The 19,670-nt window shown below is 52.8% G+C and overlaps 7 protein-coding genes across 7 annotated transcripts; 3 read left to right on the forward strand and 4 right to left on the reverse strand.

Annotated features, from left to right (window-relative positions):
* Positions 1-430: 430 nt before the first annotated feature.
* UHO2_05499 (putative transposase) lies at positions 431-1,285 on the reverse strand (the record flags this gene model as incomplete). Its single annotated transcript, XM_041554670.1, has 1 exon — positions 431-1,285. One exon carries the CDS (start codon positions 1,283-1,285, stop codon positions 431-433), a length of 855 nt encoding a protein of 284 aa, XP_041410604.1.
* Positions 1,286-2,739: 1,454 nt separating this feature from the next.
* UHO2_05500 (uncharacterized protein) lies at positions 2,740-3,249 on the forward strand (the record flags this gene model as incomplete). Its single annotated transcript, XM_041554671.1, has 2 exons — positions 2,740-3,028; positions 3,152-3,249. The coding sequence occupies 2 exons, from the start codon at positions 2,740-2,742 to the stop codon at positions 3,247-3,249; spliced, it is 387 nt and encodes a 128-aa protein (XP_041410605.1).
* A 369-nt stretch (positions 3,250-3,618) lies between these two features.
* On the reverse strand, positions 3,619-7,038 carry UHO2_05501 (uncharacterized protein; the record flags this gene model as incomplete). The annotated part of the gene is made up of 1 exon (XM_041554672.1): positions 3,619-7,038. One exon carries the CDS (start codon positions 7,036-7,038, stop codon positions 3,619-3,621), a length of 3,420 nt encoding a protein of 1,139 aa, XP_041410606.1.
* A 539-nt stretch (positions 7,039-7,577) lies between these two features.
* Positions 7,578-9,001, reverse strand: UHO2_05502 (uncharacterized protein; the record flags this gene model as incomplete). The annotated part of the gene is made up of 4 exons (XM_041554673.1): positions 7,578-7,809; positions 8,110-8,297; positions 8,392-8,865; positions 8,951-9,001. The coding sequence occupies 4 exons, from the start codon at positions 8,999-9,001 to the stop codon at positions 7,578-7,580; spliced, it is 945 nt and encodes a 314-aa protein (XP_041410607.1).
* A 1,918-nt stretch (positions 9,002-10,919) lies between these two features.
* On the reverse strand, positions 10,920-12,140 carry UHO2_05503 (uncharacterized protein; the record flags this gene model as incomplete). The annotated part of the gene is made up of 1 exon (XM_041554674.1): positions 10,920-12,140. The coding sequence occupies one exon, from the start codon at positions 12,138-12,140 to the stop codon at positions 10,920-10,922; it is 1,221 nt and encodes a 406-aa protein (XP_041410608.1).
* Positions 12,141-12,628: 488 nt separating this feature from the next.
* Positions 12,629-13,401, forward strand: UHO2_05504 (putative RET3 - coatomer complex zeta chain; the record flags this gene model as incomplete). The annotated part of the gene is made up of 2 exons (XM_041554675.1): positions 12,629-13,193; positions 13,334-13,401. The coding sequence occupies 2 exons, from the start codon at positions 12,629-12,631 to the stop codon at positions 13,399-13,401; spliced, it is 633 nt and encodes a 210-aa protein (XP_041410609.1).
* A 1,323-nt stretch (positions 13,402-14,724) lies between these two features.
* On the forward strand, positions 14,725-19,602 carry UHO2_05505 (related to ser/thr protein kinases; the record flags this gene model as incomplete). The annotated part of the gene is made up of 1 exon (XM_041554676.1): positions 14,725-19,602. The coding sequence occupies one exon, from the start codon at positions 14,725-14,727 to the stop codon at positions 19,600-19,602; it is 4,878 nt and encodes a 1,625-aa protein (XP_041410610.1).
* Between the last annotated feature and the right edge of the window lie 68 nt (positions 19,603-19,670).

The following is a 19,670-nucleotide window of genomic DNA, read 5'->3' on the forward strand; positions in this document are numbered from 1 at the left end:
GCCCACAGTCAGGCATGCACCACATGTTTGTATATACAGTATGCACATAAACTGTCCCAAGATTTTACATGTCACCATACATCACTCTAATGCTCAATAGCTATAAGTTGTATTGCCACACTGTCTGATATCATCTGAAAGTGCTGCTTCTTCTCTCCAAGACTGTGGAATTGATATTGACATTGACTAAAAAAATTGTGCTATGAAGAAGAGCTGAAATTTTTTTTATTGTGGGACAGTTTATGGAGCACTCCTCAAGAACACCTTAGTACTTTGTATTCCCTCCTTTGGCCTTCAGAACTGCCTTGATGCAGTCTGGCATGCTCTCTATTAGTATCCTACATGTCTCTGGAGTGATCGCTGTCCATTCAGCTTTGCATCTCTTGAGCAGTTCATCCCTGGACTTTGCAATTGTACTATACCATGAAAGTCACATTTTGAGATGGTGCCAGAGGTGTTCAATTGGGTTCAAGTCCAGCAACTGCCCTGGCCATTGCATAACCTTAATGCTATTGCCTTCCAACCACGTTTTTGTCTTCTTTGACATGTGTTTTGGGTCATTGTCTTGCTGAAACATGACATTGGTGTATGCATGCTGAAGCTGCAAATCTGAGATTGTTTTCAAAAGCTTGTCATTCAGGATATCAATGTATTGGTCTGAATTCATTGAACCCAGCACCAAGCATATACCTCCAACCCCTTCCCACATCATACAGCCCCAGATCATGATGGAGCCACTGCTGAACTTGACCATCAGCCTGACAAGCTTGCTGTTGAAGCTGGCATTCTTAATCCAACAGAACTGCTTCCCATCCAGTCCAAAGAAGTTGATCTTCATCTCATTGGACCATACCACATTCTTCCAATCCTCAACAGTCATGTCCTTGTGCTCATTTGCAAATTTGAGATGTGCTTTGTAATGCCTCTTGAGTAGCTTCAGTTTATTCACTAACCTTTGTGCTTTGTAATGACAGTAATGAAGTGCTTTTCTTACTGTCATTGGGCATGCTTTGATGTGAAATGTCTCCTGCAGTGCATGACATGCTTTTCTGACTGTGGACATTGAATTGAGCTCAAAATAGTGGTCTAGGAAGCAAACATGATGAGGCTGGAGTTTTCTCAGCTGGCCCCCCTTTGACTTTGGAGCATCAGCAGAGGCACTTTTGCTGATGCAAGACACCATAGACTTGCTCAGACCAAGTTTCTCAGCAACTGAACAGGTAGATTCTCCATTTTGGAGGTGAAAGAGTGCCAATTGGTGCTTCTCGAGAGTGGTTTTTGTCATGATGGTATAGATATGATGGTGTCAGACTGGAAGTGCTGCCAGATTGCTCACAGTCATCTGATTGAGCTGAAACTTTCCATGTCACTACTTTTGATGTGTATGAAGGTGCCCACCAAGTTACATTACAAGTTTCATTGTAGTCAAAAGCCCACAAGGTCAGGAATGAAGTGGTGTCACTATTTGGGAGCATGCTCCATAAACTGTCCCACAATAAAAAAAAAAATTGGCTCTTCTTCATAGCACAATTTTTTTAGTCAATGTCAATATCAATTCCACAGTCTTGGAGAGAAGAAGCAGCACTTTCAGATGATATCAGACAGTGTGGCAATACAACTTATAGCTATTGAGCATTAGAGTGATGTATGGTGACATGTAAAATCTTGGGACAGTTTACATGCATACTGTAAGTCTGGCAGGGAGCTCGAGGCTCCCGCCACATTCACTTCTAGTATGTCAATATAGTATAGTGTTTTGCTCTTTAGCTCGAACACCGTACTTTGACTGATATCTCCCGATCATCGTCGCCGAGTGTCTCCTTTATTTCCAACATACCATTCCTTCCTAAACATAAAGTAGCTGTACTGGGACCAAACGTCCATTTGCGATGAATCTTGAAGGGGGGAGTGACCTTGGTATTGAAAATGCGAGCGTTAATAACACCAGTGTTGCTAATCCGGATGCCCAGGCGGCCGGTATTATCTCTTGCGTTCCTGTTGCGAGGATTCATTGCGGCTGTGGTTTTACTTCTGTAATCCCTTGACGCACCTGGACGCTGGTATGGTAACGAACGAGATGCATGATCTTCCCGTTCGATGCTCGCCTAGCAAGTTTGCTCGCTTCCAACCTCCCAGTTGCCAGATATGTCAAGCGTGGGCATTCCTCGACGCCTTTGGTGGCTATCTTGAGAGCCCCAATGCGACAGCAAATGGCAAGTACTGCCAGTACTCTATCGGAGACAGGTTCTACGCAGGGCTCAACGCCAGCTTTTCACAGCGAGGTCGCAACATTTCTTGTTTACATCTGCTTCACGGACGTTCCTTGCAATGTGGATATTTTGGCTCTTTCTCTTCTGCGTCTGTGTCCCATGAATTGGCCTTGTTTGCAAGCTTTATAGGACAAACTCAGCCCGCTGTCCTTCCCGTTGTCTTTTGGCCTCCATTTTGTTCTGAAGAATCACCCCCTGAGATTGGCATTGTCACCTGTGTATCATGATGGAATATCGCCGTCGACCCGCGGCGGAATGATTCCTAAGCGCCCTGTCTAAAAAGCCGCGATGTTTGACAGCCAGATCGGATCGACCTAAGGTGAATTTTTTCACGCATCGCCGATTAAGCACGTGACTAGCTCTGAATCCAAATTGCGGGTCGTGCGGGTGACTGACTGGCATCTCAACTCCTTCTGCTGCGTAATCTCACAGCTATCCTCTCCATCATCACGACACATACACACCAACAATGTTCGCAGCACCAATCCTCAGAAACGCAGCCTCATCCTCGTCATCTACTGCGACGGCCCCTGCGTTCTCGCAAGCCCACAAGTCGTACGTCAAGTCGCTCTACCGACGATACCTCAATAACTCGCTCGATTGGTGCATTCGCCGAGACGTCTGGAGAGACCGCGCTATCGAGATCCGTGTAGAGTTCGAGCGCCATCGCAACGTTCGCAACCCTCGTGAGCTTGCAAACCTGTTTGAGAAGGCCGAACGAGAGCTTAAGCGTATTCAGCACCCTGATCCTCACCGACGTAAGTTCCCAACCAACCGGCTGCGCGGCTTCTTTGAAGCGCAACAGACGAATGCTTCTCGTGCAACCGTCCGTACTGACATTTTGATTTTTCTCTGCTTTGCTGCCCTGCAAAATCTCACAGCTGCAATGTTCGAGGGCGGCACAAAGTGGGAGCGCAACCTGCCGCCTCCCATGTTCTCCGAAGCCGAGAAGAAAGCCGCTCTCCAGCAACATCACTGAACCACCCCTTCTCACAGTCGACGCATCGAATCATACAGCTACGGATCTCACAGTATAGGATTCTTTTAAAAGGAATCGAAACCAAGTCATTGCATCCGTTCTAATCAGCAGTCGCAAACAAACCTGGAAGAAGAGTGTCCTGAGGGAGGCAATCCGGGTCCTGCGATGCAGGTTGTGATCCCTGAGCTTAACTCAGGATGAAGGAGCAAAGTCTTGTTCGGACTTGAACCTGGAGGGGGTTAACGGAATCTTTCAAGGAGCTCAGTCTCTAGACGACAGCAATCGCTCAACAACAAACACAGATTTCGGTCTTCGCTCGCAAAGACAGGCACGAGACAAGAGAGATGAATTCATTGCGTAGTCAGGACATTACGGAGCGAGCAAAGAGATGCTTCGAACTCCCTTTGTGGTAGCGACATACATGTTGTCCTCGTCATCACCACTTGTTGAGCTAGCCCAGACAGCTTGAACAATCGGCTCATCACCGAGTCTCTGGTCGATGAGAGGGTCGCGTGCATTTCGCATATCCCACACCCTGACATGTCCGTCTTCCGCTCCATGGGCAAAGATCGCTCGCCGAGTCGGATGGAATGTGCCTCGACCCAGAGGTAGCTTGCCTTCTGCATCGTTGAGCCAGCCAAATGAGATGACGGGTCTTGAGATCGGTCCATTGCGGCCGGTGATATCAAACATACGGAATTGGTCGTAGTCACGGCGGGCGAGTATCCCAAGCATCAGCTTTGGATCGGGCGTGCGCTGAAGATGCACAATGCGGTCGCTCGTATTCCATGAGAAACCTAATGTCAGAGCACCGAGATCATAGCCTATGACGGTCCCAATAGAGGCAGACGCCAGAATGTTGGATCTAGAGGAGAGATGCTCCAAGGCGACGACTGGCTTACCATCGTGAAGCGTGTGGAGCCGTTGAGTTTCAGCTCTGGTCGGTCTCGCCTTCCACCTCCAATGGTTGACGATGCCATCCATGCCACCAGTGGCAAAGTCAATCGAAGAGGCTTTGTCCGGGTCAGTACGTGGGAAGTGAGAGATGCTAGCGGCGCCTTGAGTATGAGGTCGCTCATCGAGATGGTACGTGCGGCACGCTCGACCAGCATCGTCTACCGTCACCAAGCTCACCTGACTTGGGTAGGCGTTGTGATTTCCCAACCCAAGGAATTTTTTGGTCGATGAAGCAATACCGCAGACCTTGGACGTCAAGCGTGAAACATCTTCCACCCGATCAATGGGAGAAAAGCTCTTCTCACCCTTGCCTTTGCCCTCGGAATCGCGTGCTTGAAACTGCATCAGCTTCCGTGGAAGGCCAGGGTCCAGCTCCTCCGAGCTGGTTGCCTGCTCTTCCGCATACATGGCGATGCGACCATGTTCGCTGACTCCAATCGCCGCGTCGAAGACGTTAGCTCGGCTGCGTACCGAAGCCTGGGCATCCATGGCTGCGCTCGCGACCGGGACAAAGTACTTGATGGACATGCCAGGGGCACCTGAGAATGCTCTGAACTGTTTGAGACCCAGCACCTTGGGCTCGAATGACATGGATGGCCACGTCGAGTTGTCTTCGTTGCGGCCTCGAGTAGATCGAACAGAGGGTGTCGCTGACGATTGTCGATAAAGCAGATCTCGCAAAGGTATGTTTTCTTCTGGATCCGAGTCGGCACTGCTAGGATGTCGTGCTAGTGATGTCAAGCTTAGCGCTTCAGCGAGTGGACGACCATCTTCGTCATCATCGTCTGTGCCCTCTTCGATGGTTGGAGGGCACTGCAGGGTCTCCGGCACTGCAATGTCAGAAACACCTTCGTCTAAGAGCTCATCGACTTCTTCCAACTTTTCAGCCTTAATCGAGAATGTGTTAGCTTCAGCGGTGCTTCTGGACTCGGTCAGGGCTTGCGCTACTGGCGCTGGTACCGTAAGGGGACGGGCTGCGGCAGACGGGATGGGTTCAGCGTCCGAAAGCTGCTCCAAGTATCGTGCCAGCTCCTCGGCCTGTCGGGCCTCTTCCAGCATATCCTCGTGGGAATGCTGTCGACTGGACACACGGGTAGGTTCAGGTGTACGTTCGAAGATAGATAGAATGCCACTGAGCTGAGCAAGCTTCGGAGAGACGGAAGGTGATCGTACTGATGCTTTTGTTGCGATCGAAATCTTTTCCGCCGCGGTCTCAGGCTGTGATAGGCGAGGCGGAGACGGCGGAGGAGTGAGCACGGCCTCAGATCGAATTGTATCCCTGGTAGTTGCCTCCGTGTGTTCTGCTGAAGGCAGCGGCAAGGTTGAGGGCGCGTCGACCTGCGGCACAACGGCTCGTGAAGCATCGAGTTGTTGAGTGCTGTCCGGACGATTACCACTTGCGACGTCGACATTGCTGTAAGGCATGTTCTGTCTCTTCCATCGTTCAATGTCGTTCCAAGAGAGGTCGAAGATACGCGGACCGAAGGTCTTGACGTAGTGCTCGATGACCTGTAAAGCATAGCACCCGATGTCGTCAACATCGCGAATCTGATGCGAAGCATTAACAATGATAGGATCGTTCGGCCGCAAGGCCATCTCTTTCTCGTTGAATGCGGCCGCGTTGATGTGAGACGTCTTGAGTCCCAAAAGCTCGAGATAAACATTGCGGGCGTAGTTGACGAGATCGATAACGTACGCACGTTCTTCTTCAGCCGTTTGCCCTGGCGGCGGACAGGGTAGGAGCTTTGCAGCACAGTGATAGAGCTCGACACGGATTTGAAGCAGTGTCAACAACAGTTTACGACAATTGCGGATGGCAAGACAGACGGAGTCACTGAAGTTCTTTTGTCGTTTCAGCCACTCTCCGGCTTGAGAGCGAGCAGCGTGCACCTCCTTGTTGCTCTTTTTGTTGAGGCTTTCCCGTAGGCGATTGACCGAGATTGCAGGTGTTGGTCCGGGCTTGGCGTTTGCGATCAGGCGTTCAGCCTCCGTTCTGCTCTTGTGAGGCCACAGACGGATGTTCGGATTGACATCGTCGATCGTGATCAAGCGCGACTGCTCGAGCTGATCCCTGACAGTAGATGGCTCCGTTAGGGTTGCGTCTGCTGCCAGCAACGATGAAGGCGCATTGTCGAGTCGAGGCTTCTTGGGAGGAGGTTGCTTCGCAGGCTGCTGATCCCTTTGGCGCGCTTGTTGCTTCTGCTTCTGTTGCTCTTTGAGCTTTTCCCTCTGATCTTTGGGAAGTGGATACGTTGGTGCTCCTGCTGGCGGCCGTAGAGCGGTAGAGCAATAAACGCTGACGGGGGGATGTGAGATGTTGCCGCGATTGTAAGGCGGTGGCCGTTGGGGTAGGGGAAACGGACGGCTTGGCTGAGTCTGAGCTGGTCCAGTGGGTATATGCGGTGGTCTCGCACTGTTCTTCCTTGACTTTGCCATACCTATGGATGGAGGAGCCGAGATCTCCCAAGGCTTGGCCCTCGTCTGGTTCTCGTTTGGTTGAGCGTCCTCGGACCGTAATGCTGCAGATGGTGGAGCAGCCCTATTACGTCTCGATGGTCCCGGTCTCGATGGTCCAGGTCTCGGTGGTCGAGGTCGAGGCGTTAATGCGCTGGTTCCTGTACAAGCTGAGAAGTCGAACGTCCGAGTGATGCGGCCAGATGGGGTTGGTGGTCCTGGAGCAGATGGCCCAGCTGCGGCCGAGCTCGAGGTCGAGCTCTCAGAAGAGATCTGATTGCTTTGATGCGCTTCATGGCTGAGTCGATTCCAGACCTGATGCTGACTCTTGTTGTTGCTCTTCGGAGCACCTGGATCGAAGGCATCTAGCCAGTCCATTGCGTGCAGATGCCTGCTGCGCCCTCGGCTTTCCTTACTCGATGGGGAAGGTTTCCTGCGGCGAGGGCTTTTACCACATCTTGCCTCCGTTTCCAATTGGAAACTTCGATGCAAGCTTGTTCTGCGCAAAGATGTTGTCTTGTAAGACCTTTCGGAAAGCGACGGTCTTGAGGGTCCTGCGGTCGGTGTGGCTTTTGTGTGCCTTGGCCAAAGGACTACAGTGAAGGAAAGACAACATTGAGCACCTCGAAAGCTTGGATCTCTTCCTTGGATTCAAGGGTCTGCAAGCACAAGCAAGCGTCTTCTCCTCCACTCATGCTCAAAAAAATCCTCACTCCAGAGCACGTAAAAATTGCCGACGCGGCATACATCTTGTGTCTCTCCGAGTTCCGAACTACAAACACCATCTTATAACTGTTGCAATGTGAAGAAGTTTTGTCCCGATAACCGACGATCGGGAAGAGTATTGCCGATCAAATGTGTGTGATGGCCATGCTTCTGTAACTAGTGAATAAAGACGGTAGATTGTGACTATATGTTCACACGAAGCCACCGCGCGACTCGAGCTCCTTCTTTCGTGCTTCTGCTGCTTGCAAGCGCTTCTCGAGCTCTTGCAGCTCGTTTGTCTGCTCCATTAGTATGGACTGACGGTGACGAACACGATCCTCGATTCTTTTGAGCTCTGCATCCTTCGCAATTGTGTCGGCTGCTGGTGCTGTAGATGCTGCAAAGTTGGAGAAGGAGCCAGAGTTGGAGATTGGAATGGCAGGGCTGTAGGGTCAAACGTCATGTTTATCGACAGCAGGGTATCAAGATGTTGAATGCAACGCAGGAAAAGATATGAGGTCAGCGCTCTTCTCAACTGTGGTTTGATCTGCGTCTCAGGGATGGGCTGTGTGTGCGGGCTCGGGCTGGTCCTGGTTCTGGCTGGGGCAATCTATGACATTGGCTCATGAGACACCGGAGCATCTCTCCGTGAGCGCCTATAGTGATAAGAAGTTCGACAGCTGTCGAGCTGAAGATACAGCGTGACCTGCAGTGTGGCTCGGGAATGGGGACAAAGATGCTCACAGAGCAGAGTTGGCGTTCTTGCCGGCTCCGGGCGACGACTCGCCATGATGGGCAGCAATGTCGCCCGAGGTAGGCTCAGCTACAGCACCGCCAGTGGCGACGTCCTGTACGTGAACAAGAGGGCACTCCTCTGAGTCGACAGAAGAGGTGTCAAATTGAAAGAGTCGGACTTCGGCGTTCTTCCAGGGCTGTGATCAGAAAGGGAACGCATCGGAGCGTGAAGAGGGTCAAGTCAGCTCTAGTTAGGTCCTATTGATCATGTCGAGCTTTCGGCATACGCACGTAGGGCTGCTGAGTGATTCTACGGAGAATGTCGCCGTGGGCCATGACAACAATGTCCTGTTCCGGTCGACTGCGGAGGTACTGACGAACCCACTGAGCACGCTTGTTAAGTGTCTCTTCGTCGGCGGCGTAGAAGCCCTGCTTGCTGGTCCAGTCAGGCGTCAATGGCGAGAGGTCGAAACCTTGAAGCTCGGGATCACGCTCGAGCACTTCTCTGGGTGAGCCGGTGTCGCAAGGGAAGTCATTGCACTCCTGGAGTTGAGGAAGCAATACGACCTTGCCTAAGCCACCAAGTCGCTCGATAAGAGGAGCATAGCCGATCTTGGTGCTCTGTAAGGTGCGCTTGAGACCGGATGAGAGGATGACCTCAGCACGCGACTGCAAGTCCTGAGTCAAGGAGGGCAACCTTGCAGATTGCTGCTTGCCGAGAGGAGTCAAAGGAGCATCTGGGATCGAGTAGTCGTCGGCGACGTTCTGTCATGATCAAATAGGCAAGGATGAGTAGATCAAGTCAGAGTCGAGACGCTTCCGATTCGAGTATCATCGCTGATCAACTTACGTGCTCGGCCTGCGAGTGTCGCGTCAAGTAGATACGGGACTGAGGAGCCATCTTTGTGTACAAGCAGCTCTGTAGGATGACTGTATACGTCCAGAGGAAGGGAGAACACCGTGGCTAGGTGGAGGTGGTGGAGTGGTTGAGAGAAGCTCCAAGTGATCAAGCTTCTTGTTTCCTGCGGCTACGCGAGGCACAGCCAACACCCGAAAGCAAGATCTGACGCAGAGCAACACTCTTTCTCCTTCATGTGGACATGACTCCTGACAACATGCTGAGCAGAGCGACGCTTCTTCTTCGAGAATTAGCATGCGTCAACGGCGAATTCCTGTGCTCTGACGTGAGTGAATCTGCAACCGCCAGCTCGAACACAGGGTGTAAATTAGATTACCATCTGATGGCAGAATGGCACAAATTTTGGCCATCCCAAGCCTGACTCACACGGCCGCACAGATGAGGATCAGTCGGGCGATACAGAAAACGCTACAGAAGCCATGTTAGATTTCCGGGTGGGTCTCGTGTCAGCAAGGTGGCTCGCTGGCTCACCAAGTCACGTGCAGCAGACGTTCTGGCCACAATGGCGCTTTCAATATGCTTTTCAAGGCTATCCGTGGGGACTCCTTTATCTTCTTAGATGTAGCATTGCATAGCATTATCATGGGGCCCCTCTGGGGGTTAAGCGCGGGGCAGACACGTTTGGCGTGTCTGATCTGAATCTCTGCGAAAATGCCTTACACGCAGTCCATCCGAGAATTGGTGGTCTGACACTCGAAATGAAATGCTCAACTTCGAGCTTCAGAATTGGGTGTCAAGCAAGTGTCATTGGTCAGTATGCTAGATCGTCATGGAAGCTCTCAATACGCTGTACGGATGGTGTGTGGTCCGGTGTCTCTGTCAGGAGCCCGACGCAGCGGAAACAAGGCCGCGTAGGGGATCCCACACTTGACCCTCCTTCGCCCACCGCCAGATAAGATCTGCACGAAGCTCCTTGTCGAGCGGCATCACCGACTTCCACCCTGGCTCTGGCTCTTTCGATGCGTCCATAGACATTGTCGGTGTCGTTGTCACCGCGTGATTGAGCAGGCATGTTGCCACGAGCAAGAGAAAGACATTGGGTGTCACAATCTCCTGTATCAAGCCATAGAAGTTGACTTGTCATGCTAAACCATGCACTCGCACTGATTCGGTACGAGGCTCAGTTTCTGCATCCCTTTCCAACTTGGCTCGTGGAGGAACTAACGCTGACTTCCTCCCGCGCTTGGCAGTGCAGTGAGCGGATGTCACACCGCCGAGTTTGATCCCTTTGCTGGCTTCGAAGTACGGAGAGGTCCTCTGTTCGAGTCTGTGCCTTCTCCTGACAGCACATGGCTTGCACTCTGTTGCGGATGAGCCTGCGAGTATGGAGGGCGAGCCAGATTCCTTGTTGTCTCTCAAATGATTTGTCTTGCTTCGACGTCCAGCCGTCATCCTGCTACGTTTCCATGAGTCAATCTAGCCCTGGAATGACATCTGATAGGTCGATCGAAGCACCAGGAACTTTGGAAGCACTTCAAAGTGATCTTGCATCAGTCGAATACGCCGTCAAAGTCCGATGCCGGTGATGCCCTGACTGTGTTTAGAGTGACGGAAGATTTTGGGTCGGATATGCTGGTAATGTTGCAAGTGCGGTGGCAATGGGTGCCATCTAGGGTCCTGACATCTGCTTTTCATGCGCGCGCGTGCGGACAGAAACAGAAATCACAGAGAAATTGGGGTCACAAAAATCGTCACTGCGCCGAAGCTCTGATCTCTTCGCTCTCTGCTCACAGAGAGACAGGAAACGGAGCTGCTGTGGATGAGACGTGTAGTGAACGGATGTTTGCTGATATTTATCCTATAATACAGCTATAGTGCCAGGCTAAGGATGCGTTTGGGGGGGTCCGGGTATCAATAGCAAAAGTTCAAGCTTAGAATGCAACGCTGGAAGCGGCTCCCTTCATGACAGGCGAATGGGACCAGGTCCAGATTGCACGTCATCTTCATCTCCGCTGCGCCTGCGCGAGACAGTCTCGACACCGCGCATTGCGAGGGTCAAGAGACAACGGATTGCAAGGAAAAGACCGAGGAACAGCACTGTTTGTGAAAGAATCAGGCCAGCTGTGTCTTCGACTCGCAGGCCAGTGATATTGTAGAGTGCCCAGCGCCATGTGTGGTCCATCCAGCGTGCAACCGAGCTGTCCAAACCTGTCGATGGAGTGCCAACGTACTTTCCAAACACCTTGAGCTGACACGCCGGATCGATCTGCATGTGAATACCGTGGCAGAGCTCCATGATGAGCGAACCGCGCTTGTCGAGCTTCATGAGACCGATGCGGTCATCGAGGTAGATAGAACTCTGTCGGAGTGGCGTGGGCTCGTTCGGATCGCCCTTTTGAGCAGTCTCGGTCTCGTTGCGAACGGGATAAGAAGCAAACCAGGATGACTGCTTGGGTTCGACGGTGGTGTCCTTGTCGAACATGATCATGACAAAGTTTTCTAGCGAGGCAAGATTCTTTGCATAGGTTGCGTTGGTCTTTTCTCCCTCATTGTTGATATCTTTGATGAAGTCGTTCTTTTCGAGGTACGAGGCAAAAGCCTTTGGGTCCTTGGGGGTGCGGTAGTATTGTGCCAAGACGAGGTGTGATTGAGCGTAGTCGGTGTAGATGCCTCCGCGCAGAGCGGTTTCAGCAACACGGCACAGTAGATCGGCGGAGCCACACGCTGGAAGGTCGGCAATACCCATGTGCTGGCTGCCGAACGTGACAAGATTGCGGACTTTGGGAGTGTTGCAACGCTGAACGTAAGCGCGGAGGAATTGTCCGCCTTGCGAGAAGCCAATGGCGTCGAAGCCGTCACGCAGCTCGTCGATAGCGGCTAGCTGCTCGCATGCATTCTGCACCTGATCATTGATGTGACCGAAGAAGCCCTGTCTGCGATCTTCCGAATCACTGGTGGCATCCTGCGTCACGGAGTGAATATAAAGGCCAGGGAAAGCTTCCTTGAGCTGTGACATGAAGGTCTCGATGCCCTCAGAATGAGCGCTGTCGCCAAGGCCATGCCATATGACAAGCGGGTGCGGTTTCGGTAGCAGTGAGAAGGGTACGGCTTGCGCTGAGCTGGACAAGAGTGCCACTGAAGCTGCAAGGGTGCCGATGAGGCCGGCTATGCAAAGACGCATCTTCGAAGTGTATAGGGTAAGGAGGGAAGTTAAATCGATTGAACTGGGTGGAGATGCCGAGGTGATCGCCTGTATGTCAGCTGAAGAGCGGAACTGGTGGCTTCTGTGGGTCTATGGGAGTTGAGAACAGGTCGAGGAGAGGTATAGTCAGTTGTTTGAGTTGGTCAGGAGCGGGAAAAGGGTCTTGATGGTCTCAGCATTCCGCAACTCTGATGAACGCGTCAATCTTGAACCTCAATCCAGGGTCCAAAACTCTCTCACTCGGACGAGAAAATTAAAATGCACACGTGAGCTGGACACTGACGTTCAAGCTATGGATTCCACCTGTCTCACACTCCACTGCAACCAAGAGCCACTGCAACCAAGAGCGGCAAGGTCTGCGGAAAGCAACACTCGTACTCACCTTTTGGACGTTGGCTATCTTCCAATCCTCGTCACTCTCCTCTCGTCTCCACTTAGTCGCCGATCCCGCAGCTGTGCCTTCGAGGATGACTTTCAAAAACCTGACGCTGTACACCACCTCGGCGGTGCTGATTCTCGACACCGATGGCAACCGCGTGATGGCCAAGTATTATCAACCACCACATGCTGCTAACTTCCTTTCGACAGCAACAGTGGCACAGCAGAACGCAGTCGCAGCCACAACTCCACAACTCTCCGCCAAGAATCCGTTGTCAACATTGAAGGAGCAGCGAGCATTCGAAAAGGCCATTTTTGACAAGACCAAGCGAGCAACGGGCGATATCATTCTCTATGATTCGCAACTCGTCCTCTTCAAGGCATCGCTTGATGTCATTTTCTACGTCGTTGGCCCGGCGGCCGAGAACGAGCTAATGCTCTCTGGTCTACTCGGCGCATTCTACGACGCTACAAGCATGTTGGTGCGTCACCAGGTGGAGAAGCGTGCTATCCTGGAGAACTTGGATTTGGTTACCTTGGCGCTGGACGAGACGGTTGACGACGGCATCATTCTTGAGACGGACAGCACTACCATTGCATCGCGTGTGTCCCGCCCACGACCGGATGTCAACGAGATCCAGATCAACGAGCAGAGTGAGTTCAAGCGGAAATGCCAATACCTAGTTAGAATCTCCTTGGCGTGCCTGTCCAGGGTCAAGCGGTTCCTTCGACAGTTACCACCATTGCTATTGACGCTGACATGCTCATCCTTTGTGCTTCTTCTTCTCCTACAGCCATCATGAGCGCATATTCGAGTCTCAAAGAGCGGGTTGCGCAGAGAATCTTGCAAGGAGGTCTCTGATCGACTCGCATTCCCATGTTATCTTACTTTTTCGCATGCTTGCAACATGACACACCGAGTTGCTTGAACGGCAGCAGCATCATTCTTACTTGTACAGTACAATACACAAATCGATCCGGCATCTCCCCACCTCTTGTTTCATTCCGATGCGAATTGGTCTGATACTGAGACTACAGCACTTGGAACGACACATTGACATTGACAGCTTTGACCTTGATAGCCTTCACACTTTGAGATATAGATGGGCATTTGGGAAGCTTTCGAACCGTTCACTCCCAGCTCATCATTGTCACATCAGATGCGTTTTGCAGGCAGAACTATTCGGGAGATGTACGTTGATGAGAGCGTCAGACATAGGGCTATTCTCTTGGATGAGCATGCGTCGAATCGGGTCACGATCTTTCTGCGATTCACTCGGGCAAGGGGCAGCAGACGAAAAATAGCCAACTTGACTGCCAATCCCCAGCTGCGATCGCGACAGACGGGGATAGCAGACATGCTTGACAAAGCGCCTCGACGGCGGCAGAGCGGATCGTGTCGCGCAAAGTGCCGGAGAACAGACAAGGTCGAGAAAGCTCTCCTTTCCAAAATAAAATCTAACACACTGTCAGTTCACAACCGAAATGCAATTTACAGAACAATCGACGACGCGTATCAGCTGGGCGGTTGGCCTGTGTCTGTCTTGCTCTCTTAATTATCGAAACTTTCAGCAGAACGACAACGAATCCCTGAATTTCGGCAAAGGTTCTGCAGCAGAGCGTTCAAGCTTGGACCCTCAGGACAAGCCAAGCACGTCAGTATATAAATAAAAATAAAAAATAAAAAAAAATAAAAAATAAAAAAAGGAAAAAGGAAAAAGGAAAAAGGAAAAAAAGGAAAAAGGAAAAAGAAAAAAGGAAAAAGAAAAAAGGAAAAAGAAAAAGAAAAAAGAAAAAGTGTCAGCGACCTCAAAGCATCGGAGACACTTGCTGTTCCGCATTGCTTTGCTCCATCAGATCGACAACGATCATCTCGCTGCCTACACCGACATCATCTCAACTAGTCTACTTGCACCCAACTGTCAAATCAACACGCTCGGATCAACACGGTCCGCTCTCGTCATCGCAAACCGACACCTCCACAGGCGCACGGACGATCAGCAGCTTCCCTTCGTTCTTAGACCTGATCTTTGGGATCATTGCTCCAATTGTCGTCGGGATCATGCGCCGCTCTTTCCACCTTGACGTATCCTCGAAACCATCACCGATCGACCTTTCGCTCTAGACGGATGCAACTGATACCTTTCGACCCTCGATTCTTGCTGCGTGCTGATCGGAGCTAGCCATGAGTCAGTCCGGCGCTCGCAGAGCCTACCAATCTGGTAGCCAGGGCGGCGGCTCCACCATCAACCAGAAAGCTGCCCTTGCCTCCGCCTATCAGGAGCTTGGAAAGGAGCTCGCTTCCAGCAAGCTCAAGATGGTTGGTAACTACACCTTGCAGCGTCCAATCGGCGAAGGCACCTACGGCAAAGTGCGACTCGGCCTTCATCGCCTCACCAACACTCGCGTAGCCATAAAACAGATACCCAAGGCCCATTCCGCCAGCCTCACTCGCGAGATTCACCATCATCGCCGTCTCCACCACCCCAACGTCATGCAGCTTTACGAAGTCATCGCTACTGAGCAGTACATCTGGATGGTCAGCGAATTATGTGCAGGCGGTGAGCTCTACGATTATCTAGTCGAGAACGAGGTCCTAGCTGAGCCAGAGGCGCGAAGAATCTTTGGTCAGCTCTGCCTTGCTGTTGCCTACGTCCATAGCAAGGGGATCGTTCATCGAGATCTCAAGCTCGAAAACATTCTTCTTGACGAGCGCTGCAACGTTAAGCTTGGCGACTTTGGCTTTACCCGCGAGTTTGAGCGAAAACGTCTCATGGAGACCTTTTGCGGTACCACAGGCTATGCTTCGCCCGAGATGTTGGCAGGCAACAAGTACACTGGAGAAGAAGTCGATATCTGGTCGCTTGGCGTTATTCTCTATGCTCTGCTTTGCGGAGCTTTACCATTCGACGACGATGACGAGTCTATCATGAAGGACAAGATTCTCCGTGGCGACTTTGAGATCCCCGACTGTCTCTCCGAAGAGGCGCAGAGCCTCATTGCTTTGATTCTTCAGCACGAGCCGTCAAAGCGTCCGAGCATCGAGACTATTCTTGCCCATCCCTGGTTCACCAAGACCATGGCCCAATCGTCCATGTCAACAGTCGAAGAGGACGAAAACGCCCTCGACTATTTCGACAGTCGGCCGCTCGCTTCAACCTCACAGCTCAATGAAAGCGCTCCAGAACGAGAGCCAGTGGACGCCGCCGCCGCCGATGCAATCGCCACAACGAATAAGGACGCCATTGGTCACGCCAATGCTCGATCGGATCACCTGGCTGCGACACATCAGCATCATGCTTCAGCATCTGGAGTCTCAGAGGGCAGTTACTACTCTGCTCGCAGCGGTAGCGAGTCAAGTGACAGACGCTCTTCCAACACAGACCTTACTGATCCGACTACTGCCGACACTCTGAGCCGTACAGACGAAGTATCTGGACTCGATGATCTTACAAACACCAATTGTGACCCGTTCAACAAAAACCCGCTGGCCGCAGCTTCGATAGGAGCCTCCGCATCCTCCTCCCAACCCAACAAGGAGACCATTGGCCTACATCGCAACGAGTCACAAACCACCATCAGGCGTTTAGGCTCCAACGGCAGCGATGCCTCTCTCGGCGCTGTCTCGAGACCCTCGATCAAGTCCACTTCAATGTCTTTACCAACTCATCACGAGCTGCCAACAAGCTCAGATGGCAAGTCGGGCGATCTATACATGCCAATGTATCAATCGGTCCCACTTGTCAAGAGAGGATCCCAAAGCTCCTCGCGTGGTCATCATCGAACACCCTCCAGGACCAAGCGCCGTTCCCTCTCCTCTTCAGGACTTTCAGATCATCACCCGCCATTGCTCGGTCGCAAGCCAGTCGACTACGTCTCTCAGCTGGCCCATCTTCAACCTGCCACCTTCTGCACAGCTGTAGAGCAGGACTTGCTCCATCAACTCAGCACCCTTGGCATTGACGTCGGTCAAATGGTCCACAGTGTTATGACGGATGCCTGCGACACGAGCGGCGCCATGTGGTGGATGCTTCTGCGCAAAGCCAAAGATTGCCAAGCACAGCAGCCTCTCGGCACCGTGCCCGCCACCGAAAGCGTCCAAGCAATCATGGAGCAGCCAGCTTTAGCAGCGACAACGATGTCCAGCAGGACAGATCAAGGTAGTGAGGTATCTCACTTGGATGGTGTTCCTCCGCCCCCGGTGCCTGTCAAAGACCCGGCAAGACGTTCCGAGGATCGATCTCGATTAAAGGAAAGGTCTCGCGCTTCCTTGACAGCTTCCAAATCTGAGAACACGGGCCTCTCAGAGAGTGGCTACCGCCGCCTGCAGACTGTCGTCTCACATGAGGTCCTCGACGTCTCATCAGGTCACTCTCTACAAGCCTGGGCTTCGGGAGCCGTGATTGGAACCGCACCAGCCGTACTGCCTGTGTCATCCGCGTCGATATCGGAACTGCCGGTCTCGGCGTCGGTCTTCTCAACACCACCGCCACGCAATGATCGAAGCTTGACCAGCACGCCCGAGTCCACGAGTTCGCCGCGACCCAAATCCCAGCATCGCCACACCACCGTAGCCTCGAGTCCGTCCAAGCTACATCAAATGGCGAGCAGCTGGGTAGGCGGCAGTCCGACGTCAGAATCCTCGAAAGGCCGACGCAACTCGCACGCAGATCGTCCTCGCAGCAACTCGTTGTCAGTCAAGCAGCTCGCACAGAGCGTCCTGGGCACCAAAGACAAGGCGCAAGCCACTCCACCCTCCACGCAGCCTCTTGATCAAGTCATCGTCGCAGGCGAGGCGCTGCCGATGGAGAGGGCAAAGAGCCCAACTCTCTTTGGCCGTCGGAACACTGTCTCCAACGTCAAAGACTCTATGGTTGGTCGGCGTTCGAACCCGTCGACGCCAAAGAAGGCCACGGCAGAAGTCGTTGACAAGCCCCGTAAGAGCATGGGCAAGAACAGTATCGAGACTGACCTCGATCGAGTCAAGACGCTCGATCGTAGCGTTAACTCTGCTTCAAGCTCGCCTTCACGATCTGGACTTTCGCTTCAACCGGCATCGGCATCAACACTCACTGCCGTCACCCCTGCATCTGAAAAGAAAGATGCTGCTGTGCCATCGGCGTCCCAAGACTCGTTCAGTACCTTGTCGAACGTGCCGAGGGGAAGCGAGAAGAGCGGCGCACGAGGCAAAGCCAGTTCTTCGTTCATGGCGACGGTGAGGACATGGCTCGGCGGCGCAAACGAAAAGCCGACACGCAAGTCCAAGGCAGGAAAGAAGGGCGCATCCCATCGTGGTCTGGGGATTGATGACGGCACGAGCGCCGGAAGATCACCAACAAGCACGCTAGGAACATCAGGTAGCGTGCCGACACTCGTAAATGGCACGCCCTCGCGCAGTCCCAGCATGCGCCGCAAATCGGCCCACTACCAGCAGGCGTCTGTTGTAAGACGTGGTGGGCCCCGGAGCCCTCATTTGGGCAGCATGAGCCGGCGATCTTCCAACGGTAGCTCGCATCATGGCCACCTTGATCTGCCTCCCAACAGCTTCTCGCAGAGCATGAGTCGCCCGGGCAACATGAGGAGGATGAGCGCAGGAAGCATCACACCAACAGCCACCCTGTATGGCGACTATGTGAACGACATTGGGGGCGCAGCTGCTTCCTCGCGACATAGTCGACCTTCGAGCTCGCATTCGCTTGCGCGCTCCAATGCTGCGCCTCGCTCTGGCCTTCATGGCAAAGCCGACTCCACTGGCAGCACGAGCTCAGTGTATCGACCCGGTCAAGCCAGTAGCGCTTACTCCACCGGAAGTGGACGCCGACACCCGAGGCCGAGCCATGATGGAGGCACGACAGTACGACGACATCGAGCCTATGCCTCTTCGTCCGGCAGTCCCAGTCGTCGCAACTCATTCCGACACGACTCCCGGCCCTCATCAATCAAATCGCGTGCCTCTTCGCCCAGTCGTGCTATGGTCGGGCTCAGTGAATTTGGTGTTGATACTGAAGTAGATGGTGATCTGAATGGATCCGGCGCAAGAAAATCCACCCGCAGCACTCCTCGTCATTCCCTTGAGCTTCGCAATCTTTCGGACTCTCGCAAGACCAGCGACACTCTCGAGCCAATCCATCCGCAGCACCATCAGGTCGTGGCCCAGAGCATCTTTGTGGCTCACAAGTCGCGGTCGCCGTATCGCCCGCCTTCTGCTAACTCACATCTGCATGGCAGTCTGACTCGCGGGCAGCCGCAGGCCAATGTGAGAGCTGTAAATACGGATAATTCAGTTGCTGCTGTACCAAGCACTTCGACAGGACTTCCAGCTACAGGTACGGGTACATGGCGACATTCTTGGGGCAGACCACCGCCTTGTTGGGCCGGCCCCGTGGATCCACCGCCAGCCGAAAGCGAGGGCGGCGGCACGGCAGGTCTTGGAGACAGCAACAAGCCCAAGCTTCGTGATGTGTTCGCGCACCGCGATGACGATGATTGGACGGACGAAGACGAAGAGCCCTCCTACTCTGGCGGTCTGGGCCAGATGGGCTCTTTGTCTTCCATGACCAATAACGCAGAACGTAACTGCACTGCAGCGTCTTCATCTCCTTATGCCACGCGCAATTTCGCAGCTCTCGGCAGCGGCCAAGGCACTGGCAATCTTAGCACAGATTCTGCTGTGAGTGCTTTCCGTGGTGCCGCACCTTTCTCAGCACGCTACGCTGGAGTGCGGAACATCTTCCAGAATCAGCAATCAGGGCCGGGATCTGGGTTCAGGTCATCTCATCATCCAGTGTCATTAAGCTTGGGCAACGAATTTATGCCGAAGCTACTGTCTGCTACTCTGCATTCCCCGACCACGTCTCAACCGCCAGGGGTTAGCCTTGGAAGTGTGGCTGAGAGCGCAGCGTCGACAACTGCTGGTAATGCTACAACAACAGGATCAGGAAAGACGGATTCACCCACGCAACAGAGCCAACAGCAAACAGGAAGCAGAATCACAGGAACCTTCCACAAACCCGTGCAGATCATTGAGGAGGAGGAAGAGGAGGAGGAGGAGGAGGATGAGTGATCACTCACTGACGCCTTCTTTAGAATCATCACTCATACAATATACCCAATCTTTATACCGTCCTTCCT

The sequence above is a fragment of the Ustilago hordei genome (assembly GCF_900519145.1).
Source record: "Ustilago hordei strain Uho2 genome assembly, contig: UHO2_contig_14, whole genome shotgun sequence".
Classification (NCBI taxonomy): Eukaryota; Fungi; Basidiomycota; class Ustilaginomycetes; order Ustilaginales; family Ustilaginaceae; genus Ustilago; species Ustilago hordei.